This window comes from Mustela lutreola, chromosome 7, assembly GCF_030435805.1.
Source record: "Mustela lutreola isolate mMusLut2 chromosome 7, mMusLut2.pri, whole genome shotgun sequence".
NCBI classification, from domain to species: Eukaryota; Metazoa; Chordata; class Mammalia; order Carnivora; family Mustelidae; genus Mustela; species Mustela lutreola.
The window spans coordinates 138,983,731-139,009,760 of NC_081296.1; the positions used below are offsets into that span (position 1 = coordinate 138,983,731).

The following is a 26,030-nucleotide window of genomic DNA, read 5'->3' on the forward strand; positions in this document are numbered from 1 at the left end:
TAGCTTTGATTTCTGATTCTGTCATGAGGAGCAAACTTTATGTTGAACAGCTTGTTTCTTTCCAGAGTTCTTTACAACCCCCCCTCCCCCCACCACCATCCCTTTACCCTTACGGTTCTCCACCTTCCCTGAAATCTGTGACTGGGATGGGTTCTAGTACCTGAGTGAACCACCAAATGTTTTCTCAGACTAGAATACTCAGCAAAGGAACGGCCACATCCTTGGGCTTCACACAGGAAAGGCTTCTCTCCTAGAGACAGAAAATGAGATAAAGAGTCAGTGTTCTGATGAACTGACAACTATTACTCTCTTTTCCCATTAACCTATCCAGTTTCCAATGACTTGCTCAGATTTCTTGAATTTGGCCTGTGTAGTTTCAGACGGGCTATCTATCCAGCAGGTGTCGCCTCTCAGTGGTCTCCCAGCCGACAACCCGCCAGACAGCCCTGCCCTCCTCTCTAGAGTGGCTACCTCTGAGCATCATACTTCCTCCTCCTTCCTGGCTCAAGCGCTGATCCCAGCTACACTGACCTACATTCCTCAGTGATCTCATTCATCCCTTCTGAGGGTATCAAGATTAACACCACATATGCTGTTAGGATTTTTACCTTATATTAATTCTTTCTATGATTCAGTTTCTAAATCCACTAAAAAGTCCAGATTTCTAAAAGTTATAGAATAGGTTTTACATAGTCCCACTGACCAAAGCAAACAAACAAAAACAGATATTCAGTCAGAGGTACAAAGAAAAATCTGTAACGATATGCTAAAAGTAATTACAGCCTAATAGTGGCATTATGGATGATTTCCTTTCTTCTTTGTATTTCTCTGTAATTTTTATTGTCTACAGTATTATATTATTATTTTAAAAATCAAAGATGCATGGTAAAAACTAAATTAAGGCCTGTACTATTAACTTTCTGGTTTTGGTATTGTACTGTGGCGACAGAAGATGTCCCTTTTTGGAGAAGCTGGGTAAGGCACATAACTTTTTGTACTATTTTTGCAAATTCTCATGAGACTAATTATTTCAAAATAAAAAGTGAAAAAAAATCAGAGATGTAGTTCCTATCCAAAGGTCACAGACTAGTGTGAGAGATAAATGTATTCATAAATAACTTTAGTATAAATTCCTATTAAAAACGTGCTAAGTATTCAGAAAAGGGAGGAATTCTGGGGCGCCTGGGTGGCTCAGTTGGCTGGGCATCCGACTTTTGCTTTTGGCTCAAGTCATGATTTCAGGGTGCTGGGACCAAGGGCCCTCCACCCCCACCCCATGCTGCTCAGCAGGGGGTTCACTTATCTCCCTCTGCCCCTCCACAATGTCTGAACGTGTTATCCCTCTCTCTGAAATCAATTTTTTTTTTCTTTTTAAGATTTTATTCATTCATTTGACAGAGAGAGATCACAAGTAGGCAGAGAGGCAGGCAGAGAGAGAGAGATGCAGAAGCAGGCTCCCCGCCGAGGAGAGAGCCCAATGTGGGCCTCGATCCCAGCAACCCAGGATCATGACCCAAGCCGAAAGCAGAGGCCTCAACCCACTTAGCTACCCAGGTGCCCCTAAAATAAATCAATCTTTAAAAAAAAATTAAATTAACATAATACAATAATAACATAATCTCAAAAGATTATTTTGAGAATTGAGACACTACAAATTAAGTACTTTCAGCATAGTGTCTGGCACATAGTCAGCCCTCATGGTAAGCCACCAAAATCAGTAGCTTTAATTACTGTTGTCACTACTAATAAAGATCTGTGGTCACTTCTGCCATCTGAGATGAACTAAGTATAGCTCAGTCTCTCAAGTAAAAGCTGGGAAGAGCTATTCTGCCCTAAAACATATTCAGTGATAATGTCCATCTAGCAGGTATCACAGGGAGATACCTGGAATAAATGGGGCCTCAGCTTGGGTTTCACTTATTTTTGGGGGGGAGAGGTTCACTTTTTAATGCCCTTTAATTATACCTGCTATCATTTTAGCAATGCAAGAAGAAAGAACAGACAAAGAAAGTGGGGAAGAAAGTGGGGAAGAACAGTTACACATCTTAAGAGACTGGTCTTGGTTCAGTGATTAAGCTCTGATAAGAAACTCAGTACATTTTGGGCCAAGTGGCTTGGTAAGTCACCCTTAAACTCTTAGAATGAGAGTCAGGGTGTCTTTATTTGGCTCCTTTGATATTAACATGCCATTTGACCCCGTCAAGTCACTTTCCCATTCTGCTTCTCATGTTTGGAGGCTCCATCAAAAAAGCAAGCTCCTCAAAGTCAGGGATGTGTCTCAGTTTTTGTACTTCCTCCCTCACCTTACCCCACTTAGTGGCTAAAAGAGGCTCTGTATGGTTTGTGTGATTCAATAAATATTACTGATCAAAATTACAACCATGTAATTGTCGAAGATATTTGGAAATACTTGTTATCGTTGTTATCAGAGAAGGTCTTACACCCCTTCCTACACTTTAGGCTCCTACAGGCAGGACTCAACACTGCCCATTCCTCACACGCAGGTGAAAAAAAGAAACTCTATTTTCAGAGTTCTAGCAACAAATCTAAACCTTCACTTCTATTTCCAGCTCCGAGCCTTTCCTGAGGACAGGCAAGCAAACCCCGAGCCCAGGGGCAGACCATCTACAGGAAGGCAGGGTTGCACACACCTGTATGGATGCGCAAGTGGTTCTTCAGATTTCCAGCTGTAGTGAACTGCTTACCACAGCTAGACTCGGGGCACACAAAGGGCTTCTCCCCATTATGGGTCCTCATGTGCACCTTCAGTCTCTGCAGCACATAGAAGCTTTTCCCACAACCTTCTGCAGGACAGATGAAAGAGCGGTCATTTCTGGGGGGGGAAAAAAATCATATAAGCAACAATACCTGAAAATGCTCTTTTCTAGAAAGGCCAAATTAAATCTCCTATTGCCTTTTAAAGCAGACAGTAAATCCCAAAGCTGGATATATACCAGAATCACCTGAAGCTTATTAAAACCACAGATGCCCCAGGCCTTACCTACTCCCCACCCTCTTTTATTAAAGTAATCTCTATGGAAAAAAAAAAAAATCTCTACGCCCAACGTGGGGCTTGAACTCACGACCCCAAGATCAAGAGTTGCATGCTCTACCAACTGAGCCAGCCAGCTGCCCCACACCTTACTTCTCGAATACTGATTTCACAGGTTTATGAGTGACAACCATGCTTATATATTTTAAGTTTTCCAAGAAATTATGTTTTATAATGAGATTCCAGAACCCTTGTTCTAAGATGCTTAGGTGCCAAATGTCTTATTAAATATTTATGAAAAATGAGGTAAATGAGACAATGCAAACCTTTCTATTAAAACAACAAAAGACATCTTAATCATGAGTGAACTGGAACCCTGGCTTTCCTTTAATCTGTCCACTTGGGGACAAGCTCTTCCAGAAGCATCAACATTCTTGAGCTCCAAGTATGGCACCTCAGATATGCTCACCGATGCGTTTTGAGATGGTACTTGAAGTGAGCGGGCCACACAAATGTCCGGTCACAACCTTCAACTGTACATTTGAGCTTCTTTTCCACTTGAGGAAAGGGCCCAGAATCTTTGGGCTGCCCATCACCAGAACTGAGATGGACATTTTCTCCTGTAACAGAGTCACATATTTGTAATCCAGGAAAGGAAGTGCTGAAGTACTTCGGTTCAAACAATAAAGCTCCTATATTTTACTCCTACTGATCAGTAAGCAGGTAACTCTCTCCAGCTTCCCTCGCTCTCTTTATATCCACTAAACAACAGAAGTGAGCGCACAGTTTGTTCCCATCCCCTTACACCAGAGAATTCTCAAAAGCCATCATGCTTCGTTTCACAAGACCAGGCCTCTCTGGCCAATGTAAGATATGTCCACAATGGCTTCACATAAAAAAGAAGAGTTAAACCTATTCTGCATTACACAAATTGGCAGGGAAGCATATATGTCAACACCCGGAAAGGGATGCTAAAGATGGCTTCTTGTTCTAGGTATTAGTAAACTTGTATTTATTCTAGGAGAGGCAGCCATTCTGGCTTAGTTCTGAGCTTATGGTTGTGACTTCTCTGCTAAATGATCATTCTTAGATTTCTATCTTCTGAGGTCAGTCTGGCTATTCCTACCATTTTAGAGAATAAGAACAACCCTCCAATTTCCTGTGCCACTTCTCTTTAAGAATGCAAAAGCTCATCTGATTTTATAATTTCTAACCACATTTTAAAAAGCTAGAAACAACATCAACTGAAGTTTTTTGTTCAACAGAACAAAAGGAAGGAAGAAGGGCATGTGTCTCCCTTAAATTTAAGTGAAATCAGTTAATTAAAGCTTTATATAAATCCCAGATTCATAGGTAGTATGCCTTTTCTTTAATTTCTTACAGATATAGTTGGACATCAACAGAGAAAAATATTTATGACTATGACTACAACTTAATTTTGCTACAAGCAAATGGAGTTTATCTTTCTAAGACATATACCTCAGGAATAAGATTTATATTTCCAAATTTCCCTCTCAAAAGCCAAGAACAGGAACAATAAATGTGGTACCCATCATATTTCCTGGAACCTGACAGCTGATCAAGGTTCCATCCTGAATATTAATCTTAATGCTCTTCCTGTCCTACATGCTCCTTGCTGTACATGTCACCAAGTGCTAATCATAAAACTAAATGCTCCAAGTTCAGAGTAGAATCTAAGATGCCTTTTGTTAGTTACTTTTAATTTTTTTTCTTTTTTAATATCGTCCCACACAGTTTTTATTTAATTGAAAATGAGCTGCACATAGGTAAATTTTAAACAGTACAAAACTATATATATCATATAGGAAATTTCCCACCAACTCCAGAGCTTCAGCTAATTAATTTCTAATGAAAGCTCAGTAGAAATTAATATAGAAATTTAAACAGCTGACTTTTGGGACTTTGTGTATTCAATGTTGTAGATACAATGAGAACACTGATATAATCATGAAATTTAAAAACCGCTCAGAAAATAGTGAATTGTCTTGTATTTGAGTCCTTATGAAACTACTCCTTAAAAAAACAGAGCACTGTTTGCCGAAGACAGATTAGCTTAAAATGACATCAAGCAACAATAGTTTTGGATATTTAGAGATCTGACAAACTGGTTCCCCCCAAAAAGAGAAAGACAAAGAAATTCAACACTTTATACGGTGCACGTTGTGTAACACTGTAAACACCTTAAAGATCCCACAGTTATGTGAGGTCTTTGCATTCAGGATAAAATTCCAGCAGGAGTATCATATATAGTATGCGTCAGTAAACTTACTCTGTAAAGAGCCAAATTCTAAGTATTTTTGGCTTAAAGGACCATATGGTCTCTGTCACAACTACTCAACTTTGCCACTGGAGCAGCCAGACAATTTGTAATGAATGGATATGCCTGTATTCCAACCAAACTTTATTTACAAAACAGGTAGTTATTTGGCCCTTTGCTAACCCCTTATATAAAGCATCATATACAAAATTTAAATACATCCGTATTTCAGTCAACTTAGATAGAGGTGAAGAAACTGCTCTGAGAAACTGCTACAAGACTCACAAAATGGCTTTAGTAACAACAAAGATATTTCTGTTAAAGATGCATTTAAATACGGGATAAAAAATTATGTTAGTGGGTGAAAAGCAATATTAAATTAAAGTATTTCATGATTTAAAATGTGTGTGTAATCAAAATAATAAAATTTTCAAAAACAACTTAGTGTTTACTTTTATCTAGATGCCTAACAGTTTATATATCTAAGTTAGCCCGCTGAAAAGGTTTTATGGAATCATCTTATTGACAAAATAGAAGACTCTCATATATTTGGGCTCATTTTATATTTAAGTATACAAGGTAGTTGTTAGGTAGTAAGGTAACATATTTTGAGAGTAATAAAAACACCCACACAATGCTTTGCTGGTTATAAGCTCTCCTAGAGACACTCTCATTTAAATCTCCAAAACAACCCCATCAGGTAAACTACTCAATCTCTTGTGTTCTGAACACGAGAATACTGAGGCTAAGAAGGTTAAATCTCCTAGGCAGAGGACTGGTTCATGACAGCACCAGGTCTGGATCCCAGGTCTCAAGACACCAAGCCCTAAGTTCCCTCCCCGCACAGCTTCTTCCTGGCACATGCAGCACAACTTCCTTAACGCAAAGAGGAGATGTGGACGGTTTCAGGATCCAGAGATTAGAAAAAGCATCAGGGGAAGAATCTGAACTTTACAGCCTCCCCAAAATGGTAAAACTGGCCATTCTAAGGAGCACTACGGTTGTCAAAGCAGAACTAATTATTCTGAAACTAAGAAAATTCTGAAGTTCTCTTTGCAGTGACACAGATGGAGCAAGAAACTATTATGCTAAGTGAAGTAAGTCATTTAGAGAAGGACAAAAACCGTATGATCTCACTCACAGGTGGAATTTAAGAAACAAAAGAGCAAAGGGGGGGGGAAACGGAGAGGCAAACCAAGATAGAGACTCTTACCAATATAAAACAACTGATGGTCACTAATGGAGGGATGGGGGGGTGGGTGCAACAGGTGATGGGGATTAAGGAGTGTACCTGGGATGAGCACCCGGTGCTGAACCACTATACTGTATATCCGAAACTAACATTCAGCTGTATGTTAACTAACTGCAATTTAAATAAAAATTTTAAAGAAAGAAGTCTGGAATTCTCCATGTAGAAAAGATTAAGGTTAATGTTTCTAAAACTGGAATATTTTGAAATATTCTCAGGGATCCTTGAGAAAGTTTCTAATTTTTTATTTTCACTTGTACCATAGTCACAGAATAGTCGTAAGCACATTCTAGATCATCTGCACGTGCTGCAAACAGTCATGGACCAACATGAAATTTCAGTACTTTAAGCTTGGTTTGTGATCATGATAATGTGTATCTTACCTTAATAATTTGTTGTAGTACCTTAACTGTCACAGATTAAAGAGAAAATATAGAAGCAGCTCTAAAACAAAAAGTATTATGGCATGGTACATAAGCAAAGGTTGTGCAATGGTTTAGGGGTGGTTTAAATAGAGTTGTGGTCCTAAAGCTTTAACATGTATTGGAACCACTGAGAGGGCTTACTAAAAGAGCGCATGTTTCTGACTCAGTAGGATGAGGCCTGAGAATTTGTATTTCTAAGTTCCCAGATGATGCTGATGACCCAAGGACTACACCTGAAAACTACTGGACAGAGAAAAGTGGGACAGTTAGTACAGGCATGCTGAACTCAAAAGAAACAGCACTACAGACTGTTTGGATATTTAAGATCATATGATGAAAGCCCCCCCCTCAAAAAAGCAGTTGTAGCTACTGAAATTGCTAAATTGCTATGAGTAGCAATTCAGTTTCGACAAAACACCGTCTGCCAAAATAAAATATTAACTTTATTTTCACTGGTTTTGTAGTTTTATTCCTATTAATTGGTAATATTGTTTTGATTTTATAATGGTATAAAAGCTCCAAGTATAGGGAACAGTACAATAAAAACAACTCAAGGTAACATCTTGATCCGTGAAAATGTTTTCCCTTTAAAGGGTCTCTGTACATAATTCAAAGCTGACAACTGGGAATGCTGGTGGTGTTGATTTTGCATGTGAATCTGTCAGAGCGAAGTTACTTTATAGAAAATAAGACAATGTACACATTTCTAGCTGTTGTTCTCACCAATAAAATAACTTCGATTACAGTCATTGCATTACCAAAATCTCCATGCAGAATACTGGAAATGAAAAACATCATAGGGGTCTCACCATTGCTGCTGGTTTTTGCATTCTTTGCCAGCTGTGCGCGAGTAGCAGCAATCAAACTATCATGAGCCAACTCCTGAACCCGGAGGAACCATGGAATGCTACTGTCCGTGCTCTCACCGGAGAGGAAATCATTCCCTGAATCCTCTGCCTCATCTTGTACAAATACTAAGTGCTCAGCTGAAGAGCCCAGACCTGGAAGAAACAAGGGGATATGTGAAAGTTACCCACCAAGTTACCCTTTTACTGGCCCTGGCTCAGATACTTCGTATCTGGAATAGCTGAATCCGCTCCTGTAGATTTTCACCTCTCACCTCAAGCTTCTGTTCTCCTACTACTTGAGGTTCTCACTTTCCACTCCCAGACAGGCTTATCTTTCTTACCTCCTCTGGTTTCAGAGGCAAAGCTGTCCTCCCAGGGCAAGCAACCTAGGATCCTGACCCTACCAGTCATCTTCTCTTGGCCATCTGCAAGCCATTCCTCTCTACTGGCCACCTCACGACCTGCGCTCAGAGCCTTTAAATGTCTCGCCCATCTTCATTTTTAAAAAGAAGATAAAATCTCAAGTACTTCTCTAGCTATTCACTCACAGTCAAGTTTCCTGCCAAGTGTAACTCCCAACTTTTGTATCCACTTTATCATCTGTCACGGTTAGAACCCTGGCCTTGACCTCTACCACCTCAGTAACAACTGCTCTTGCTCAGGTCACCAGACATAAACTTCCCAGTCCTCCCCTCACTAGCCTCTCCTGGGGTATGTGGCATGACTTACGGCCTTTTTCTTCTTTTTAGACATTTTCCCTCTCTTGGCTTCTCCTATTTCACTCTCCTTCTGTTTTCCTTATCCCTCTCTAGCAGCTCCTCCCCACTCTTCTGCTACTCTCTTAAATGTTTTTTCCAGGGTCCCAGATTTGCCTTCTTTTCTGTTTATGCTTCTGAATCAAAGAATCCATGCTCACTGTTTCATACATTTCCTGAATGCTGATAAGCACCAAAACAACTTATTTCCCACCAGACATTTCTAGAACTCTGTTTCTAATTGTCTAAAGGACACCTCCTCATGAATGTCCCTCTGAAATACATCAACAAGCAGAAACTGGAACTAATCATCCTCCCCCAACCCTGTTCTTGGGCTCACTATCTTGCTGACTGGCACAACCTCATTTCCCAAACGAGAAACTTCTGAGTCATCCTAAAGTCTGCCTTCTCCCTCTATCCATTCAACTTACAACCAGACTATACCAATTCTCTAAAATTATAAAATAATAAGGCTTCTTTCCATCTTAAGTATGACTGAGTTAGATATGCCCCACCCCCAGTTTCTGTCCTCAAGCATGAGCAGAGTTCAAAAAAGGAGAGAGAGTACCTGCTCTTGTTAGGTTAAGAAGAATAAAAGAAGTGCTATCACTCGGCTGTAGATCTTGCAACAAGCTAGGAGACTCTGGAGTGGACAAAAACTCCGGGGACTTCTGTACAGTCTGAGCCCTTGTCTCCTCTCCGTCTGGGCCCACATTCACCTGAAGGCTTCTCAACACAGCTGAGGAAGGGACCTCCTTGGAGGAGTTTGTATGACTTGGAGTATCATCTGACAAAGGGAAAAATATCACGGCATTATGTAGCACCCATATCCACAGAGCTCACTATTCTGATACACAGCACCCTTAAAAGAGCCCTTATAGGAGCAGCAGCATTTTTATTTTACAAATACAAAATTTCCCTCAGAAGAAAACAGAGTGATAACTTTAAGTTTTAAAGGGAGTCAGCCAAAATATGAGGGACAGATTCATTTGACACTTGGCAGTAACAACCAACCAACCATCCACATTTGGACATTATTGGCCTTTGTCCTTTCAAGGCCAGAAATCAGTACTTTTCCCTCGAAAAATGTATTTATACAATAAATACTAACTCAAGAATAGGATTCTAAATTTTTAATTATTTGTCTTGGGAAAAGATTCCCTCCCTTTAATTTTTATAGCATGTATGTGACAGTTCTATTGAGTCACTGGGGGCAAAAAACCACAACCTGAGAAATCACTGAAATTTTATAGAATCATAAATGTTTCATTATATTTATGAGTTTACACTGAAATGTAAAGAAATAATTTGGAAGACTTGCTCTCTAGAACTTTAAAGGGAGGAATGAATTTTTTTTTTTAAGATTTTATTTATTTATTTGACAGACAAAGATCACAAGTAGACAGAGAGGCAGGCAGAGAGAGAGGACAAGCAGGCTCCTGCTGAGCAGAGAGCCCAACGTGGGGCTCGATCCCAGGACCCTGGGATCATGACCTGAGCTGAAGGCAGAGGCCTTAACCCACTGAGCCACCCAGGCGCCCCTAAAATAAAATATTTTTAATCAGGGTACTTGGCTGGCTCAGTCAGAGCACAAGACTCTTGATCTTGGGGTTGTGAGTGTGAGCCCAACATGGGTGTAGAGATTACTTAAATGAATAAATACATAAATAAAAACTTTAAAAATAAAATAAAACATATTTTTAAAAGATTTTATTTATTTATTTGACAGAGATCACAAGTAGGCAGAGAGGCAAGAGGGGGGATCAGTTGGGGGGGGCGCCCTGCTAAACAGAGAGCCCAACGAGGGCTCAATCTCAGGACCCTGATATCATGACCTGAGGCGAAGACAGAGGCTTAACCCTCTGAACCACCCATGCACCCCTAAAATAAAATATTTTTAATTAAAATTAAAACTAAAGGGGCACCTGGGTAGCTCAGTCATTGGGTGGCTGCTGGTCATGATCTCAGGACTCTGGGATTGAGCCCTGCATGGGGCTCCCTGCTCAGCAGGAGGCCTGCTTCTTCCTCTCCTACTCCCCCCACCCCCACTTGTGTTCCCTCTCTAGCTGTCTCTCTGTCAAATAAATAAATAAATAAATAAGCTTTTAAAAAGTTACAACTGAAGTTAATGTAGAAAAGAAGATTAATGATTTTGTCCTTTTTACTTCAATATTGTTAAAATATTTATTCAACCAATTAAAATCGGGAGAGAAAAATTTAAACCCAATGAAGGTCAAAATTTATTAACACATGGAAATGTATACATACTGAAAATCCATAAGGATCTGGAAAAACTCCAACATACCAGTAGAAAAACAGGAGTTGAATGACAGAAGATATGTGAAAGCTAGGAACTAGACAGGGAAGCCTTAAGTCAACACTGGCTGGTTGCATGTATCTGCCTTCTTGAATCTTTAAACATTGAAAAACATTTTAAAGTCACTTCAAAATCACCTCCAATAGAGGACAGTACCCAGAAGACTTTATTATAAGCTGTCACCAGTCACCAATAGTCCCCCGATTTAACATCAATATTCCAAATTTTAAACATTCCAATTTCCAGAAAATAAAGAATTCACTGCACCCAAAAATAATGTTCTCCTTGGTAACAGTCCAGGGATAGGATCTCCTTCTCCCCATCCAAAGTTAACCTCACAACTCATGATCAGCATTCTAGTTCCTCCTACCTCTCCTGGAGCCTCCCCACTAATTAGCCTCTCTTTCTGTTTACAGCTTCTCTAATTGGCTCTTTCCTCTTAGCATAAAACCATCCTCAAATATTTCAGATCTTAAAAAAAGAATTCTGCCATCTACCTTATATCCTTCTCTTTTTCCTTCCCGTAGCAGGAGAGCCTCGAGAAAGTGTAGTTCCTTCCGCCACTATCCTTACCTTGCACTGACACCTCAACCCTCTACACCCTGGTTTTCCATTCCCTTTCCATGGAACAGGTCCTGCCAATGTCAACAATGGCTTTGTTGGCCCTATCTCATTGGGACAGTCCCTATCCCACGGGCCTCTTAGAAGCATCTGCATACTGACTATTCTCCTGAGTTCTATGCCCGCATTCTGTAGGAATATTTCTCTCACTACTCTAGCCTTTCTTTTTCCCTCCTTCATAGGCTCTCCTGCTTTACCCTGTACCCTGAATAGGGAGCTCCACATTGATCCTTTCCTCTCACTCTCACATTCTATGAATGATCCTATCCATTACTGTGGCTTAAATTACCAATTAAGTAATTGGTAATTAAGTAACTCCCATGGTTGCTTATTCTCCATAATTCTTAGTTTTTACAGTTTCTACCAGTCAGTTATAAAGTCATTTATCCCATCCCACCGGTATGATAGAGCAGGCTAAGCTCTTAAAAATTGCTTATCTTATGTCTTGTACTCTTCATTTTTACCTGGTAACATTAGCCGACTGCATTCTGGGGCCTCAGTCACTGGAAGGAGGGACAAGCAAGTAATGTCTTTAGCTTCTGATTCTACTAGCCCCTGTCCCAATGGGATGGACGTATTCTGAACAAACTGTACCAGGAGCTGGGGAGTGGAGGAGGAAGAGACAATATTGAAAAAGACAAGTTGTTATGAATGAATCCAAACCTCTGAATTTACAACAAGTTCACAGCTTAATTAAATCTTTATTGCTGACTAGTTTCGAGCACATTCAGAGAAAAACTACATTAACTACAAAATAACACTTAAAGTTATTTTTATAAAGTGCTCTGTTCTAAAGAAAAGCTATATTATATTGACTCATTTAATCCTCATCATAACCCAGTTAAGACTGAACATGTATTTTAAAGATTAAAAAAAAAAAAATCACAAATAAATAAATAAATAAATAAAGGAATCAAGTTGAAGACATCCAATGACTTATCTAAGGTCACATGACTAGTAGGGGAAGTAAGTCTTCCAACTTATATCATCTGATTCCAAATTCACTGACCTTTCCACTATGTGACACAGATATACTAAAATTAAAGCAAGAGAAATGAAAAAAAAAAAAATCAAAAATGTTTAGGGGTGCCCAGGTGGCTCAGCCAGTTAAGTGTCCAACTTTGATCTCAGCTCAGGTCTTGATCTCAGGGTCATGAGTTCAAGCCCTGTGATGGGCTCCACACCTAGCATGGAGCCCACTTAAAAAAATAAAATAAAATAAATAATAAATAATGTTTAAATCCTCTAATTACATTTATAAAGAAAACACTTTCAGATATATATAAAATTAATTGAAAAATGGTTGTGGTAGTAAATATTCATATATGTACATATACATCCACATGTTATATAAAATTTCTGTCATTACATGATTACCTAGATGTATAATAACTTATACTTACTTAAAGAAACAAAAAAAGCGACAGGTAAAAGAAGTTTTTAAATCTTTGAGAAAGTACTTATTGATAGAAAAAAATAATAAACTAGTAGTTAACAACCAAAACCATATGGCCCACAAAACCGAAAATATTTACTATCTGGCTCATTACAGAAGTTTACTGACTTCCTGACTTAAGGACAAACCTTGGAAGATAGCCCACAAAAAATACAAACAGATAGACAGATAGATAGATAGCACTGCCTGGGCTCACCTCTGGTTTGGATTCTAACTCATCTGATAACATTGATTCAGCTTCCAAATCCTGTAGCTGTTCAGGGGACAGGTTAAAAATTTAACTCAGTCAAAGACACCTTCCTGTTATGCTCATATTCCTCTAGGAAATGCTATGCTTTTCCTGTAAGATGCTGTGCTGGGTGGGTAGTCAATTCAGCCTAAAGAAGGATGAGAGAGAGAGAGAGAGAATTAGAGGAGTAGAAAAATGTAGCTAAATAAACAAAGGTAAGTCTACATATCTGAAAATCACAACAAGCAAGCAAATAAAGAATTCAACCCAAAACACTTGTTTTAAAATAGAACAAGTCCAACAGATGTAAAAACCCATTAAAAGTTGTACTTTGAAAAAGAAAACAAGTTGTACTTTGTGGAATTTCTACTTCTACTAACCTATTTTAAGAAAAGGTCTTAAAAATAGAAAAAGTATATGCCTAAAGAATTTCATGTTAGCATCTATAATAATAAACAACTGCAAGCAAGATATAAATACATATATATACCCAACACTTAGGGAATGGTTAATTAGATTATAGCACTGTCACTTAAAAATATGGTTATAAAAATAACACAACAGCAAAAAGTGCTAATGACATGTTAAACTACAAAAACAAAATACAAAATTATATACTTGCTATTATTAAAACTAGTTAAGATATGAACAGGAAAAAATACAAGGAAATTAATACAACTATGATAGCAGCTATATTAGGTGGCAGGCTGGTATGACTTATTTTTCTTTTCTCAAGTTCCTCATCTTTCTAAAAGTGGTTACAGAGTCAAAATCTGAACATGTTTCCCAAAAGTAGGACCTTTGGGACCCTGATGTCGCTATTTTCACCCCATAATTAAAATTCTTACCTTCTTATCACTTTATTTTTTTCAGACTTTTGACAAAAGAGTTCACTGTCTTTTGTACAAATGTTGCTAAAATTGGGACCACTACCATACACAAAATAATTGTGCAGTGTAAAATGCACCCAGGATGGGAGTTTTCAATTAATACCAAAGTTGACTGGAAAGTTAGAATAAGGTAGGTTTACTCTACAAAAAAGGTATTTAAGAAGTTCCTGAATAAATGTTTATTGTTCTGTTGGTTCCTTCCTCTCCCCCTTGCTGGTTTCCAGAAATCCTCATTTTCATCATTAAAAAAAAAACAAAAAACCAAAAAACAGGTCACAAGATATTAATGAAAGTGTCCTTTGTTTCCCACATAAAATCAAGTATCATAAATCTCTGACTTTTCCTTTCTCTTATGTTTTTCTTATTCCAATCCTACACATACTAGTTCAATGCTGTTTATTCAACCCTCTTTTTCACAGAGGAAGGAACCAAGACTCAGTGCTCAAGTTATTAAGCTGCAGAATCTGGACTCCCACCCACAGAGCAGCTGGCATAAATAGCGATTACATCTACCTACTTACATCTATCTACATCTGACCTTGAAACACCAGGGTTTAAGAATTACTATTCCTGGGCGCCTGGGTGGCTCAGTGGGTTAAAGCCTCTGCCTTTGGCTCAGGTCATGGTCTCAGGATCCTGGGATCGAGTCTCACATCGGGCTCTCTGCTGGGCAGGGAGCCTGCTTCCTTTCCCTCTGCCTGCCTCTCTGCCTACTTGTGATCTCTCTCTGTCAAATTAAAAAAAAAAAAAAAAAAGAATTACTTCTCCCCAATTCCAGTTCATCTCAAGAAGCCAAGAAATAACCAAATATTTGTTCAGGTTTTTCTTAAGGTTCCTCAAACTCTTGAGTTTCCAAGATTGCAAAATCTCTAAGAAACTAGACAACAATTTGTTGCCCTTTATATTTGTTAGGCTTCTTAGAAATCAATGACGCTGGCTGCGTTTCCATTATCCTCACCTGATGAAAAAAAAAAAACGAAGTTTATGAATATTATGAATATGTGCACCAAACAAGGGAAAAAATCATATACTGGTTCTTAGATACTTTTGCAAAGCTGTAATAACAACTTAAAGAAGAAAGCTGCCACCTCTAGATCACCACTTCTCAAGGGTCCATGGTTATCTATGGTATCTTTTTTTTTTTTTTTAAAGATTTTATTTATTTATTCAACAGAGAGAGATCACAAGTAGGCAGAGAGGCAGGCAGAGAGAGAGAGGAGGAAGCAGGCTCCCCACCAAGGAGAGAGCCCGATGTGGGGCTCGATCCCAGAACCCTGGGATCATGACCTGAGCCGAAGACAGAGGCTTTAACCCTCTGAGCCACCCAGGCACCCCTCTATGGTATCTTTTTATTTTAGTGTCATTTCAGCAATAATTTTTCAAAAAGTTAACATGAGCATTTTCTGAAACAAATGGGTATCCATATTATAACTGAGTTCTGCCCAAATCTGCTGCCCAGCAGGTTTGTATGTGTACTATATGAACTAAAGAGAGACTAGTAGGACAGAGAAGCATAGGCAGGCTGACCTCAAGACACTGGGGCACTCAGTACCTTATCAAGCTGTGTAAACCTCATCTTTAACACAGCAACTCACCATGTATATTAGCTGGAAGTGTGATGGCAAATATGCAATTAAATTTGCTTCTATTCTCAATTCCCATTATCATTTCACAGGTTTCAAAAACCGCAATGCAAATTTTTTTTTTAAAGATTTTATTTATTTATTTGACAGAGAGAGATCACAAATAGGCAGAGAGGCAGGCAGAGAGAGAGGAGGAAGCAGGCTCCCTGCTGAGCAGAGAGCCTGATGTGGGACTCGATCCCAGGACCCTGAGATCATGACCCGAGCCGAAGGCAGCGGCTTAACCCACTGAGCCACCCAGGCGCCCCCGCAATGCAAATTTTTAAGTAACAGCTTCACTGAGATATAATTCATATGCCATACAATTTACTCATTTAAAGAGTACAGTTAAATTATTTTTAATATATTCACAGTTGTACAACCACAACCACAATTAATTTTACAACAATTTCATCACTCCAAAAAAGAAACCCTGTACCTATCAGCAAGCACTCCCCATTTCCTCCCAAACCCTCCCCATTCTATTGTATGGATATACATTTTATTTATCCACATATCACTTAATGGACACTGGATTATTTCTACAATTTGGCTATTATGAATAATGCTGCTATGAACACTCATGTACAAGTTTTTGAGTAGACTCTTTTGGATATACACCTAGATGTGGAATTGCTAGGTCATATGGTAAGTCTATGTTTAACCTCTTGAAGAATTACCAGGTTATTTTCCAAAGTGTCTGCACCATTTCATAATCCCACGAGCAGTGGATTTCTCTCCATCCTCATCAACACATTATTACAGCCCTCCCAGCAGGTGTGAATGGTAACTCATTGTGGTTCTGACTTGCATTACTTGGTGACTAATGATGTGCTTATAGACCATTTATACGTCTTTTCAGAAGAAATACTTATTCAGATCACTGGCCCACTTTTTAAACTGAGTTGTCTTTTTATTATTGATTTGTAAGAGTTCTTTTTATATTCTAGATACAAGCCCCTTATCAGATATACAACTTGCACAAACTTTCTCCTATTCTGTGTGTTCTCATTCACAACACAAATCTCATCTTCATTTGAACAAGGCAACTCTAACTCTGCTGTTCTCTAACAAAACCTCATTAAAATTGGCATTCAAGGACCTTAGTCAGTTTTGGTTACATATGAGATCCCACTATCACATACTGCTACAAAGTCTTGACACTTTAAACACATACCTTGTATCATATTCTCTGCAAAGTATTACTAAAGTTAAAATGTAGAAACAGGAAATATATTATTGAACCCAAGGCTAAATCTTTCCACTATTAAGTTCAACATTAAGTACTGCATTTCAGTAGAACGACATCTCTACCACATAATATGAATGTTATTTTGAATTTTGTTTTAGGGTGTGGTTTACAACTGTATACTTATTCATAAAGATATAAATCCATGGCAACAACTGATATAATCCTGATAACCTAAATTCTACTACCTACATGGTTCCCTAGAGCCATCAAAACATCAGACTGCTAATATTGTAATAAATTTGTATGGTGGCAGATGGTAACTACCCTTATCTTGGTGGGCACTAAGTAGTGTCTCAAACTGTGGTAATGTACCAAATTGTCAAATCATTACGTTGTACACCTGAAACTAATTTAACATTGTATGTCAGTTATTCATGGATTAAAAAGAAATATATATTAGACTGCTTAAAGAAAACAATCTTGGTTCAACATATATCAATTTTTTAAAAATCCTCTGACCCTGGGCGCCTGGGTGGCTCAGTGGGTTAAGCCGCTGCCTTTGGCTCAGGTCATGATCTCAGGGTCCTGGGATCGAGTCCCACATCGGGCTCTCTGCTCAGCAGGGGGCCTGCTTCCCTTCCTCTCTCTCTGTGATCTCTTCCCTTCCTCTCTCCTACTGTGATCTCTGTCAAATAAATAAATAAAATCTTTAAAAAAAAAAAAATCCTCTGACCCTACTGCTGTTATTACTGAATTATTTGTAAATTTGTTTTTTTTTAAAGATTTTATTTATTTATTTGACAGAGAGAGATCACAGTAGACAGAGAGGCAGGCAGAGAGAGAGAGAGGGAAGCAGGCTCCCCGCTGAGCAGAGAGCCTGATGCAGGACTCGATCCCAGGACCCTGAGATCATGACCTGAGCCGAAGGCAGCGGCTTAACCCACTGAGCCACCCAGGCGCCCTGTAAATTTGTTTTGATTTTGTAGTTGATTAAGAGCTACTGGGGGCTTCAGCACAGGAAGGATAAGAATTACTACCTAGCTTTATGTCAAAGTATATTTAGAGTAATTAAAATAAAAAATTGCCAGTATGGGGACCAATATAGTGTTCAATGCAATGTTCTTCCTTTAAATGCAATTTGAATGACAGTGGAGTGAAAGGCTCTGCTCTTACTCAAAAGGAAGCTATTTTTAAATAATTATGGATCTCAAGGATATTCTTCCCAGGCTTTCTTATGCTATTAAGATAAGAGACTAGAAATGTAATACTAAATGGTCATCCCAAGTTCTTTATTTTTTTTTTAAAGATTTTATTTATTAATTTGACAGAAATCACAAGTAGATGGAGAGGCAGCTAGAGAGAGAGAGAGGGGGAAGCAGGCTCCCTGCTGTGCAGAGAGCCCGATGTGGGACTCGATCCCAGGACCCTGAGATCATGACCTGAGCCGAAGGCAGCAGCTTAACCCACTGAGCCACCCAGGCGCCCCACCCCAAGTTCTTTAATGTGAACACTAATAGTTGTTCTCTTTTTTTTGTATCTTTACCTGGTAGGCAAAACTTATATCCTTATTTGCTTTCAAATTAGAAAAATTACTAATTTAGCCCCATAAATAATAAAAAAGATAATGACATTTAACAGTCAGCAACCAAGGGTACACCCATCAATTCATACTTTCCACAAATCATAAATAAGGCATCATGTCTCCGGATAAAGCGCTCACAACAAAACAAAATGATCTCAGACACCCAGCAATTGGTCTAAAAGATATTATTAATAAATATGAAATAAGTAGTTCTAGTCAGACCCTATTCTCCCTCTACTCTTGGCAACAACAGAATTTTTACTGTGTACGTGGTTCCCTATGGCCACCAAAAGCATATTAGACTGCTTACAGAAAACAACCTTGGTCTAGCAGAAATTCTATTTTTTAGAAATCCACTGACCCTGACAATGCTATTACGTTAATAGCTACTAATAGAAGAAAATGTTAATGTTATCCCTTAGTCAATCTAAAGGTTAAAAAGAATGCAGGCAACACAAATCTTTGCAATGAACCAAAGCAAAGAACACAGAAAGCCCTGAAAAGTTCTATAAATTGGAAACAAAAAACTCGTAACAAGCAAAGCAGATTTTTTTTTTTAAGATTTTATTTATTTATTTGGCAGACAGAGACCACAAGTAGACAGAGAGCCGGCAGAGAGAAAGGAGGAAGCAGGCTCCCCGCTGAGCAGAGAGCCCGATGCGATGTGGGGCTCAATCCCAGGACCCTGGGATCATGACCTGAACTGAAGGCAGCGGCTTAACCCACTGAGCCACCCAGATGCCCCGCAAAGGAGATTTAAGACAACAGCAATCTGTATGATCTAGACCATCCTGAGAACAATTCTCTTTCTGTTTTTAGCCAAATAAACAAATCCTGAGAATTGAAGTTGATTAACTGCATTCTTCTTCTACAGTACACTCAATATCATCAGCAAATTATGCATTAACATTAAGTAGCTGAACAAGTAAATTAAGGAAGCTGAGCTATATTAAAAAAAAAAAAAAAATCCCAAGGTCTCTAAAACAGAGTCTAAATTATGCCTCTGACATTTTGGTTGAGACCTAGGCAGGCTACTCATCTTCTGGACCCTAGGAAATTCATCTGAAATACAGATACAAAATCTACCCTAGGATTATTTATGATTCAGTCAAAAGAAATAATTAAAAAATTCTTCAGAAACAAAGCTCTCCATAAGTGGTTAAGAAACAAGTAAATAGGGTGCCTAAGTGGCTCAGTTGATTAAGCATCTGCCTTCAGCTCAGGTCATGATCCCAGGGTCCTGGGATCAAGTTTCACTGGGCTCCCTGCTCAGTGGGGAGTATGCTTCTCCCTCTGCCCTTTCCCCCAACTCCTGCTCTCTAGCTCAAATAAATAAATATCTTTTTTAAAAAGAAACAAGTAAATGTTTCAAATGCTTTGTATATTCTAGAAGATTAAGAAATGTGGGCGCCTGGGTGGCTCAGTTGGTTAAGGGACTGCTTTCAGCTCAGGTCATGGTCCTGGAGTCCTGGGATCGAGTCCCACATCGGGCTCCCAGCTCCACAGGGAGTCTGCTTCTCTCTCTGACCTTCTCCTCGCTCTCACTGTCTCTCTCTCAAATAAATAAAATAAAATAAAAATGTGCCTGGCTGGCTCAGTTGGTAGAGTGTGTGACACTTGATCTTGGGGTCAGGAGTCCGAGCCTCATGTTGGGTGTAGAGATTACTTAAATTACTAAAATCTTTAAAAAAAAAAAAAAAAAGAAATTTTTTAAAAATTTTTATTTTCTTACTACTGAGTCCAAATTTCCTATAATGCAGTGGTTTTCAAACATTTTTGACTGCAAATCACAGTAAGATACATTTGCCATCATACCCCAGAGAATGAAATACTCACTGAGACACATACAAATAACACATTTTCATGAAACAAAATTAGTCTAGACTAATCTCTATTAGTCTAGACTAATATACTAGTCTATTTTTAAGTTTTTTAAAAATAAAACTAACTAGGGCGCCTGGGTGGCTCAGTGGGTTAAGCCGCTGCCTTCGGCTCAGGTCATGATCTCAGGGTTCTGGGATCGAGTCCCGCATCGGGCTCTCTGCTCAGCAGGGAGCCTGCTTCCCTCTCTCTCTCTCTGCCTGCCTCTCCATCTACTTGTGATTTCTCTCTGTCAAATAAATAAATAAAATCTTTAAAAAAAAAAAAAAAAAAAAAATAAAACTAACTAAACTCATCTCAAAAGCTACTAAACAGATTATATCCCAAAAATTGAAAAACAGTATAAAGTATCTTCAAAAGTCTCAAATGTATATGTTACACAGATACTCAGACATAAAACATAAAGCCATTGATATAAACCTGCCATAAATATATATTACAATCAACAATTATCATTGATCAGAGTCTTGGGAAATCTGAAATTACCTGAATCCTCACACAAGACAGGAATTAGCGGTAACACCATGTTAGGAGGGTAGAGATGGCCTAAAACTAATGCAAGCTACAAGGAGAAATACTGGGCAGGACAACGAAGGCAAATAAACTCAACAAGCAAGAGGAGAACAGAGCTGGTACAGGTGTACCTTGCCTCCGTCCTGACTGCCAGACACAAAGGGGTATATTCCAAAGGGAAAAATGACTAGGGGCATTTACTGCTCTGCCTCAAGGAAGAAACAGAAGATCATTGTGTCAATTTCTAAAAAGCAATGTGATTCCACCCTAGGAAAACAAAGCCTAGAATATCAACACTGCTCTTATTTTAGAGAGGTAGAAAATGCCTTGACCTTGACCCAGTTTCAGAAAGAGTGGGTGAGAAAAAAAGAGGGAAGAAATTGAGAAACACTGCAGTCCCGCTGGTCAGCAACCAATCCACTTCTCAGTTCCCTGCATATCTACCTGCGGCTGACCACAAATACAGACCCAAACAATGCTTCACTAAAGATGAAAAAACTAAAACAAAAATTCTACCAATGGTAGAGAATTACCATGATCAAAAATGAAAATTAAAAAAAGAATAGTTTAGGGGCACCTGGATGGCTCAGTGGGTTAAAGCCTCTGCCTTCGGCTCAGGTCATGATCCCAGGGTGCTGGAATCAAGCCCCACATCGGGCTCTCTGCTCTGCAGGGAGCTTGCTTCCTCCTCTCTCTCTGCCTGCCTCTCTGCCTACTTGCGATCTCTGTCTGTCAAATAAATAAATAAAAAATAAAAATAAAATCTTAAAAAAAGAAAAGAATAGTTTAAATTTTGGTATAAAATAGTAGTCCTGCGGGGCACCTGGGTGGCTCAGTGGGTTAAAGCCTCTGCCTTCGGCTCAGGTCATGATCCCAGGGTCCTGGGATCGAGCCCAGCCTCGGGCTCTCTGCTCAGCAGGGAGCCTGCTTCCTCCTCTCTCTCTCTGCCTGCCTCTCAGCCTTCTTGTGATCTCTGTCAAATAAATAAATAAAATCTTAAAAAAAAAAAAAAAGTAGTCCTGCGATGTCTGGGTGCCTCAGTCAGTTAAGCATCTGAATGGGGAGGCTGCTGCTTCCTCTGCCTGCCGATCCCCCTGCTTGTACTCTCTCTCTCTCTGAGAAGTAAGTAAATAAAATCTTTAAAAAAAAAAAAAAAAAAAAAAAAGTCATAGGAAAAGAAAAAGTAACTAGGGACAAATAGGGTTAAGCATCTGCCTTGGATTTAGGTCATGATCCCAGGGACCTGGGACTGAGCCCTGCATCAGGCTCCCTGCTCGGTGGAGAGCCTGCTCCTGCCTCTCCCTGCCACTCCCACTTGTATGCATGCACACTTTCTGACAATTAAAGGAATAATCTCTTAAAAAAAGTAACTTTTTATATCCATATCTAGCATACTACGGAAGCTGATTAAATTCTAACAAACCAGTTAACAGATACCAGTGAAAGAAATTTGGAATGGAGGAGAACTGGAGAACTGTGAAACCAGAATGAATTTTAGAAACTATAGGATTCACCCTGGGCCTTCCCTCTTCCTTCTCAGATCTGCTTAGGTGTTTCATGCCTACAGCCCCCATTTTTATTCCAGTCACCTCCGCATTTCTCTGCATTTGTCTCTACTTTCAAAGCTCTAATCACTATCCAACCCATCACTTCACTAAAACGTCTCTTGTAACGGTCACCGAAGATCTTCATGTTACTAAATCCAAGGGACACTTTGCAGCCCTCATCTTACTTGACCTTTGCAATGAACAACTACTATGTTCAATTATCCCACATTCATGTCTCCTGCTCGGGTGACAGATTGACGTCCTGTCTGGGGGTCTGTCCCCTCCCCCACTGAATACCTCCTTCAGTGAGACTGTAGATGAAGGTGTTCTTTTCGTCACTGGCCAACTGTTGGACACTTGACCTATATTGAACAAATCAGACACTTTCCCTCAGAATGTGAATTCTAAAAGAAGTAACAAAGGGCTGAAAACGGCTGCAGTGGCCCTTTCATGCCAGTAATGCTGCTTGCAGCCTCCCCTGGGGCTGCTCACGTTCCTGACCTTGATGAAGCCAGGGTCTTCATCGTTTCCTTTGATCTCAACAGCTGCCCACATCCTTGTTACAGACTCCTCTTCTGAAGCAAACTGGTCACTTGCAACCAGAGCCGGAACTGACATTATCCCTTAGAGGCACTGCCTCCTTCCTCCAACACTTCACTTACACCCTCTGCTTCCAAGATACATGTTCCTCATTTTACTCTTCCCTCATTGCCACACCTCCAGTTTTCTTTGTTAGCTGCTGTACTCTTCCTGCGCTCGGCCTCTCAATATTACTATTCCTCAGGATAGTATTCAGGCTCTCTTTTCTTGCTACACTCTCTTCCTAGTGCAAACTTACGGCTTTAGTTGAGTTTTAAGTTTTTATTTAAATTCCAATTAGTTAACATACAGTGCAGTATTAGTTTGAGGCATATAGTACTTATTCAACGCTTCCACACAATACCTCGTGTTCATCACCAAAATTTGTATCTGCAGCCCAGGTAGCTCCTCTGACTGCAGACATATATGCAATTGCTTACTTGACATCTCTACTTAACAAAACTTGACATCTCAAATTTTAACATGTCCAAAATGAATTCTCTCCCAAGCGTGTTTCCCATCACGCCCTGCCAGCCCCACTCACTACACCCCTCTACTCAAGATGGGACCACCATGGGGCGCCTGGGTGGCTCAGTGGGTTAAAGCCTCTGCCTTAGGCTCAGGTCATGATCTCAGGGTCCTGGGATGGAGCTCAGCATCAGGCTCTCTGCTCAGCGGGGAGCCTGCTTCCCCCAGCCCCCCTCTCCCGCCTGCCTCTCTGACTACTTATGATCTCCCATCTATCAAATAAATAAATAAAATCTTTAAAAAAACAAAAGATGGGACCACCATTCACCCCACTTAGAAGTCGTTTTTACTACTTTGTTTCCTTTGCTCCCAATATCCAGTCCAGCTGCAAGTCCTATGGAGACAGCAAACCCAGCTACTTCTATCTCTACTGTCACCACCCTGTCACAGGCCCTATCAGTACCTGTCCTAAACCACTGGTAGTGCTATCTCACTGGTCTCCCTGCTTCTATTCTTGCCTCCCTTCATTCCATTCTCTTGACAGGAGTAAATATCACCTTAAAATGCAAGTCCTCTTATATCACTCACCTGCCTGAAAGTCTACATGGCTTCCCAAGGCACCTAGACAAAATCCAAACTCTTTATCCTGGCTTCTAAGAACTATGTGATCCATTCCTGCATCTCCAACCAGCCTCCAGAGTCAGTCTCCCTAGGAGCTCACCAAGCTTCAGCCATCTTAGTTCCTTGAACAAATTAAGCTCTTTCTGGTGTTAGGGATGTATACATGTCATTTCCTCTACCTTAAAACACTTTCACCTCTCTCTACTTGATTAGCTCTTTTTTCATTCTTCTGGGTTCTGTTTAACTATCAACTCATTTAGAAAGGCTTCGTCTGATCACCTTATCCAAAGAAGATTTCTCAAACTTCCAACTTTTTTCTCTATTTCTGCTGTTTCTAACTTTCTGCTGTTTCTAATTCCTCTTTTTTTTTTTTTTTTAAGATTTTAAAAATTTATTTGTCAGAAAGAGAAAGAGCACAAGCAGGGGGAGAAGCAGACTCCCAGTTGAGCAAGAAGCCCAAAGTGGGACTCAGGTCTCGGGGATCATGACTTGAGCTGAAGGCAGACACTTAACCGACTAAGCCACCCAGGCATCTTGCTATTTCTAATTCCTTTGGTTTTATACAGTATTCATTCTTTGCCTGGCTACCCTGTATGTTGTAAGCTCCATAAACAAAGGCAGGAACTAATTTGTCTTCTTTACAACTTTATCTTCCACCACCTATCATAGTGCCTGGCAAAATATTATATGTAATTCATAAGGAATTTAGGTCTCCATAGTCATTTCTAATACTGTGACACTCTTAAGGTTGGCTTTACTATGAGATTTAAGGAATTCCATACAAACTTCCTGCAAGCACCTAGTAGGCACTGAAGAAACATCTGTACAGTGAATGAATGACGTGCAAATAATACCAAAATTTTTGTCTCTACTCCTGACCTCTCTTCTGAACTCCAAATTTTTATTTCTGACCGCTTGCTGAGTATCTCCTCACGGATATCCATCTCAAACCTAACAATGTCCATAATCCAGATTATCATCTCCACCACCAAACCTGTTCTTCTTCCTGTATTATCCATTTCAATTATTGCCCAATCTTCTACCCACTCAACCGCAAATTCTAGGTCTTTAATGATGTCTCTCATTCTCTATATTTAAATAATCCCAGGAGTTCTGATTCCCCCAAATTTATTCCTCCTGTAATATCCTGTTTAGATCTCATTGTCTTTCAACTACACAATTAAAATGGGCTTCTAGGGGTGCCCGGGTGGCTCAGTGGATTAAGGCCTCTGCCTTCAGCTCAGGTCATGATCCCAGGGTCCTGGGCTCGAGCCCCATGTCGGGCTCTCTGCTTGGCGGGGAGCCTGCTTCCCCCCGCCCCCCCCCCAATGCCTGCCTCCCTGCCTACTTGCGATCTCTGTCAAATAAATAAACAAATAAAATACTTAAAAAAAAAAAAAAAGGCTTTTAACCGGTCACCATGCCCTAAAAACTCCCCTTTTCAATCCACCTTTTTATGCAGCCACTTGAGTTATCTTTCCAAAACACAGAAATGCTTGTGTTTCTCCACTCACTCAAAATTCAGCGCCTCAGAACACTAGTCAAATTCCTAAGCATGGCATTTCAAATATTCTACAATACATCCTCAAATACTGTTCTAGTTACAGTGCTGTCCATATTCTTCCATTAACCCTTTACTCCAGCCCACATGGCTGGCTTTTGGAATGAACACATCAGCCTATTTCAGTGCTCAAGTCTTTGCTTAGAATAGTTCTTCGACCAGTAATAAACACTCCCAATCCAGTTGTGATTTTCTGAAATCCTTTCCAGCCTTTAAAATCCAATTCAAGGGGCGCCTGGATGGCTCAGTGGGTTAAAGCCTCTGCCTTCGGCTCAGGTCATGATCTCAGGGTCCGGGGATCGAGTCCCACATCAGGCTCTCTGCTCAGCAAGGGGCCTGCTTCCCTTCCTCTCTCTCTGCCTGCCTCTCTGCCTACTTGTGATCTCTGTCAAATAAATAAATAA

The 26,030-nt window shown here is 39.7% G+C and overlaps 1 protein-coding gene across 6 annotated transcripts in view; it reads right to left on the reverse strand.

Moving 5' to 3' along the window:
• Positions 1-26,030, reverse strand: part of ZNF410 (zinc finger protein 410) — a 40,637-nt gene that overhangs the window by 12,840 nt on the left and 1,767 nt on the right. For 3 of the 6 annotated variants that reach the window (XR_009355839.1, XM_059182847.1, XM_059182843.1), the window contains exons 2-8: positions 13,138-13,318; positions 11,950-12,085; positions 9,116-9,334; positions 7,754-7,945; positions 3,462-3,612; positions 2,652-2,833; positions 161-250 (exon numbers count right to left, since the gene is read on the reverse strand). Coding sequence is in view for 5 of the 6 variants with exons in the window: in XM_059182847.1 (XP_059038830.1) it covers positions 161-250; positions 2,652-2,833; positions 3,462-3,612; positions 7,754-7,945; positions 9,116-9,334; positions 11,950-12,085; positions 13,138-13,170 (1,003 nt within the window). In the remaining variant the exon portion in view is untranslated. Of the gene's footprint in view, positions 1-160; positions 251-2,651; positions 2,834-3,461; positions 3,613-7,753; positions 7,946-9,115; positions 9,335-11,949; positions 12,086-13,137; positions 13,319-14,581; positions 14,788-26,030 lie in introns of those variants that run through there. The other 3 variants (XM_059182845.1, XM_059182844.1, XM_059182848.1) reach the window with 3 other exon arrangements.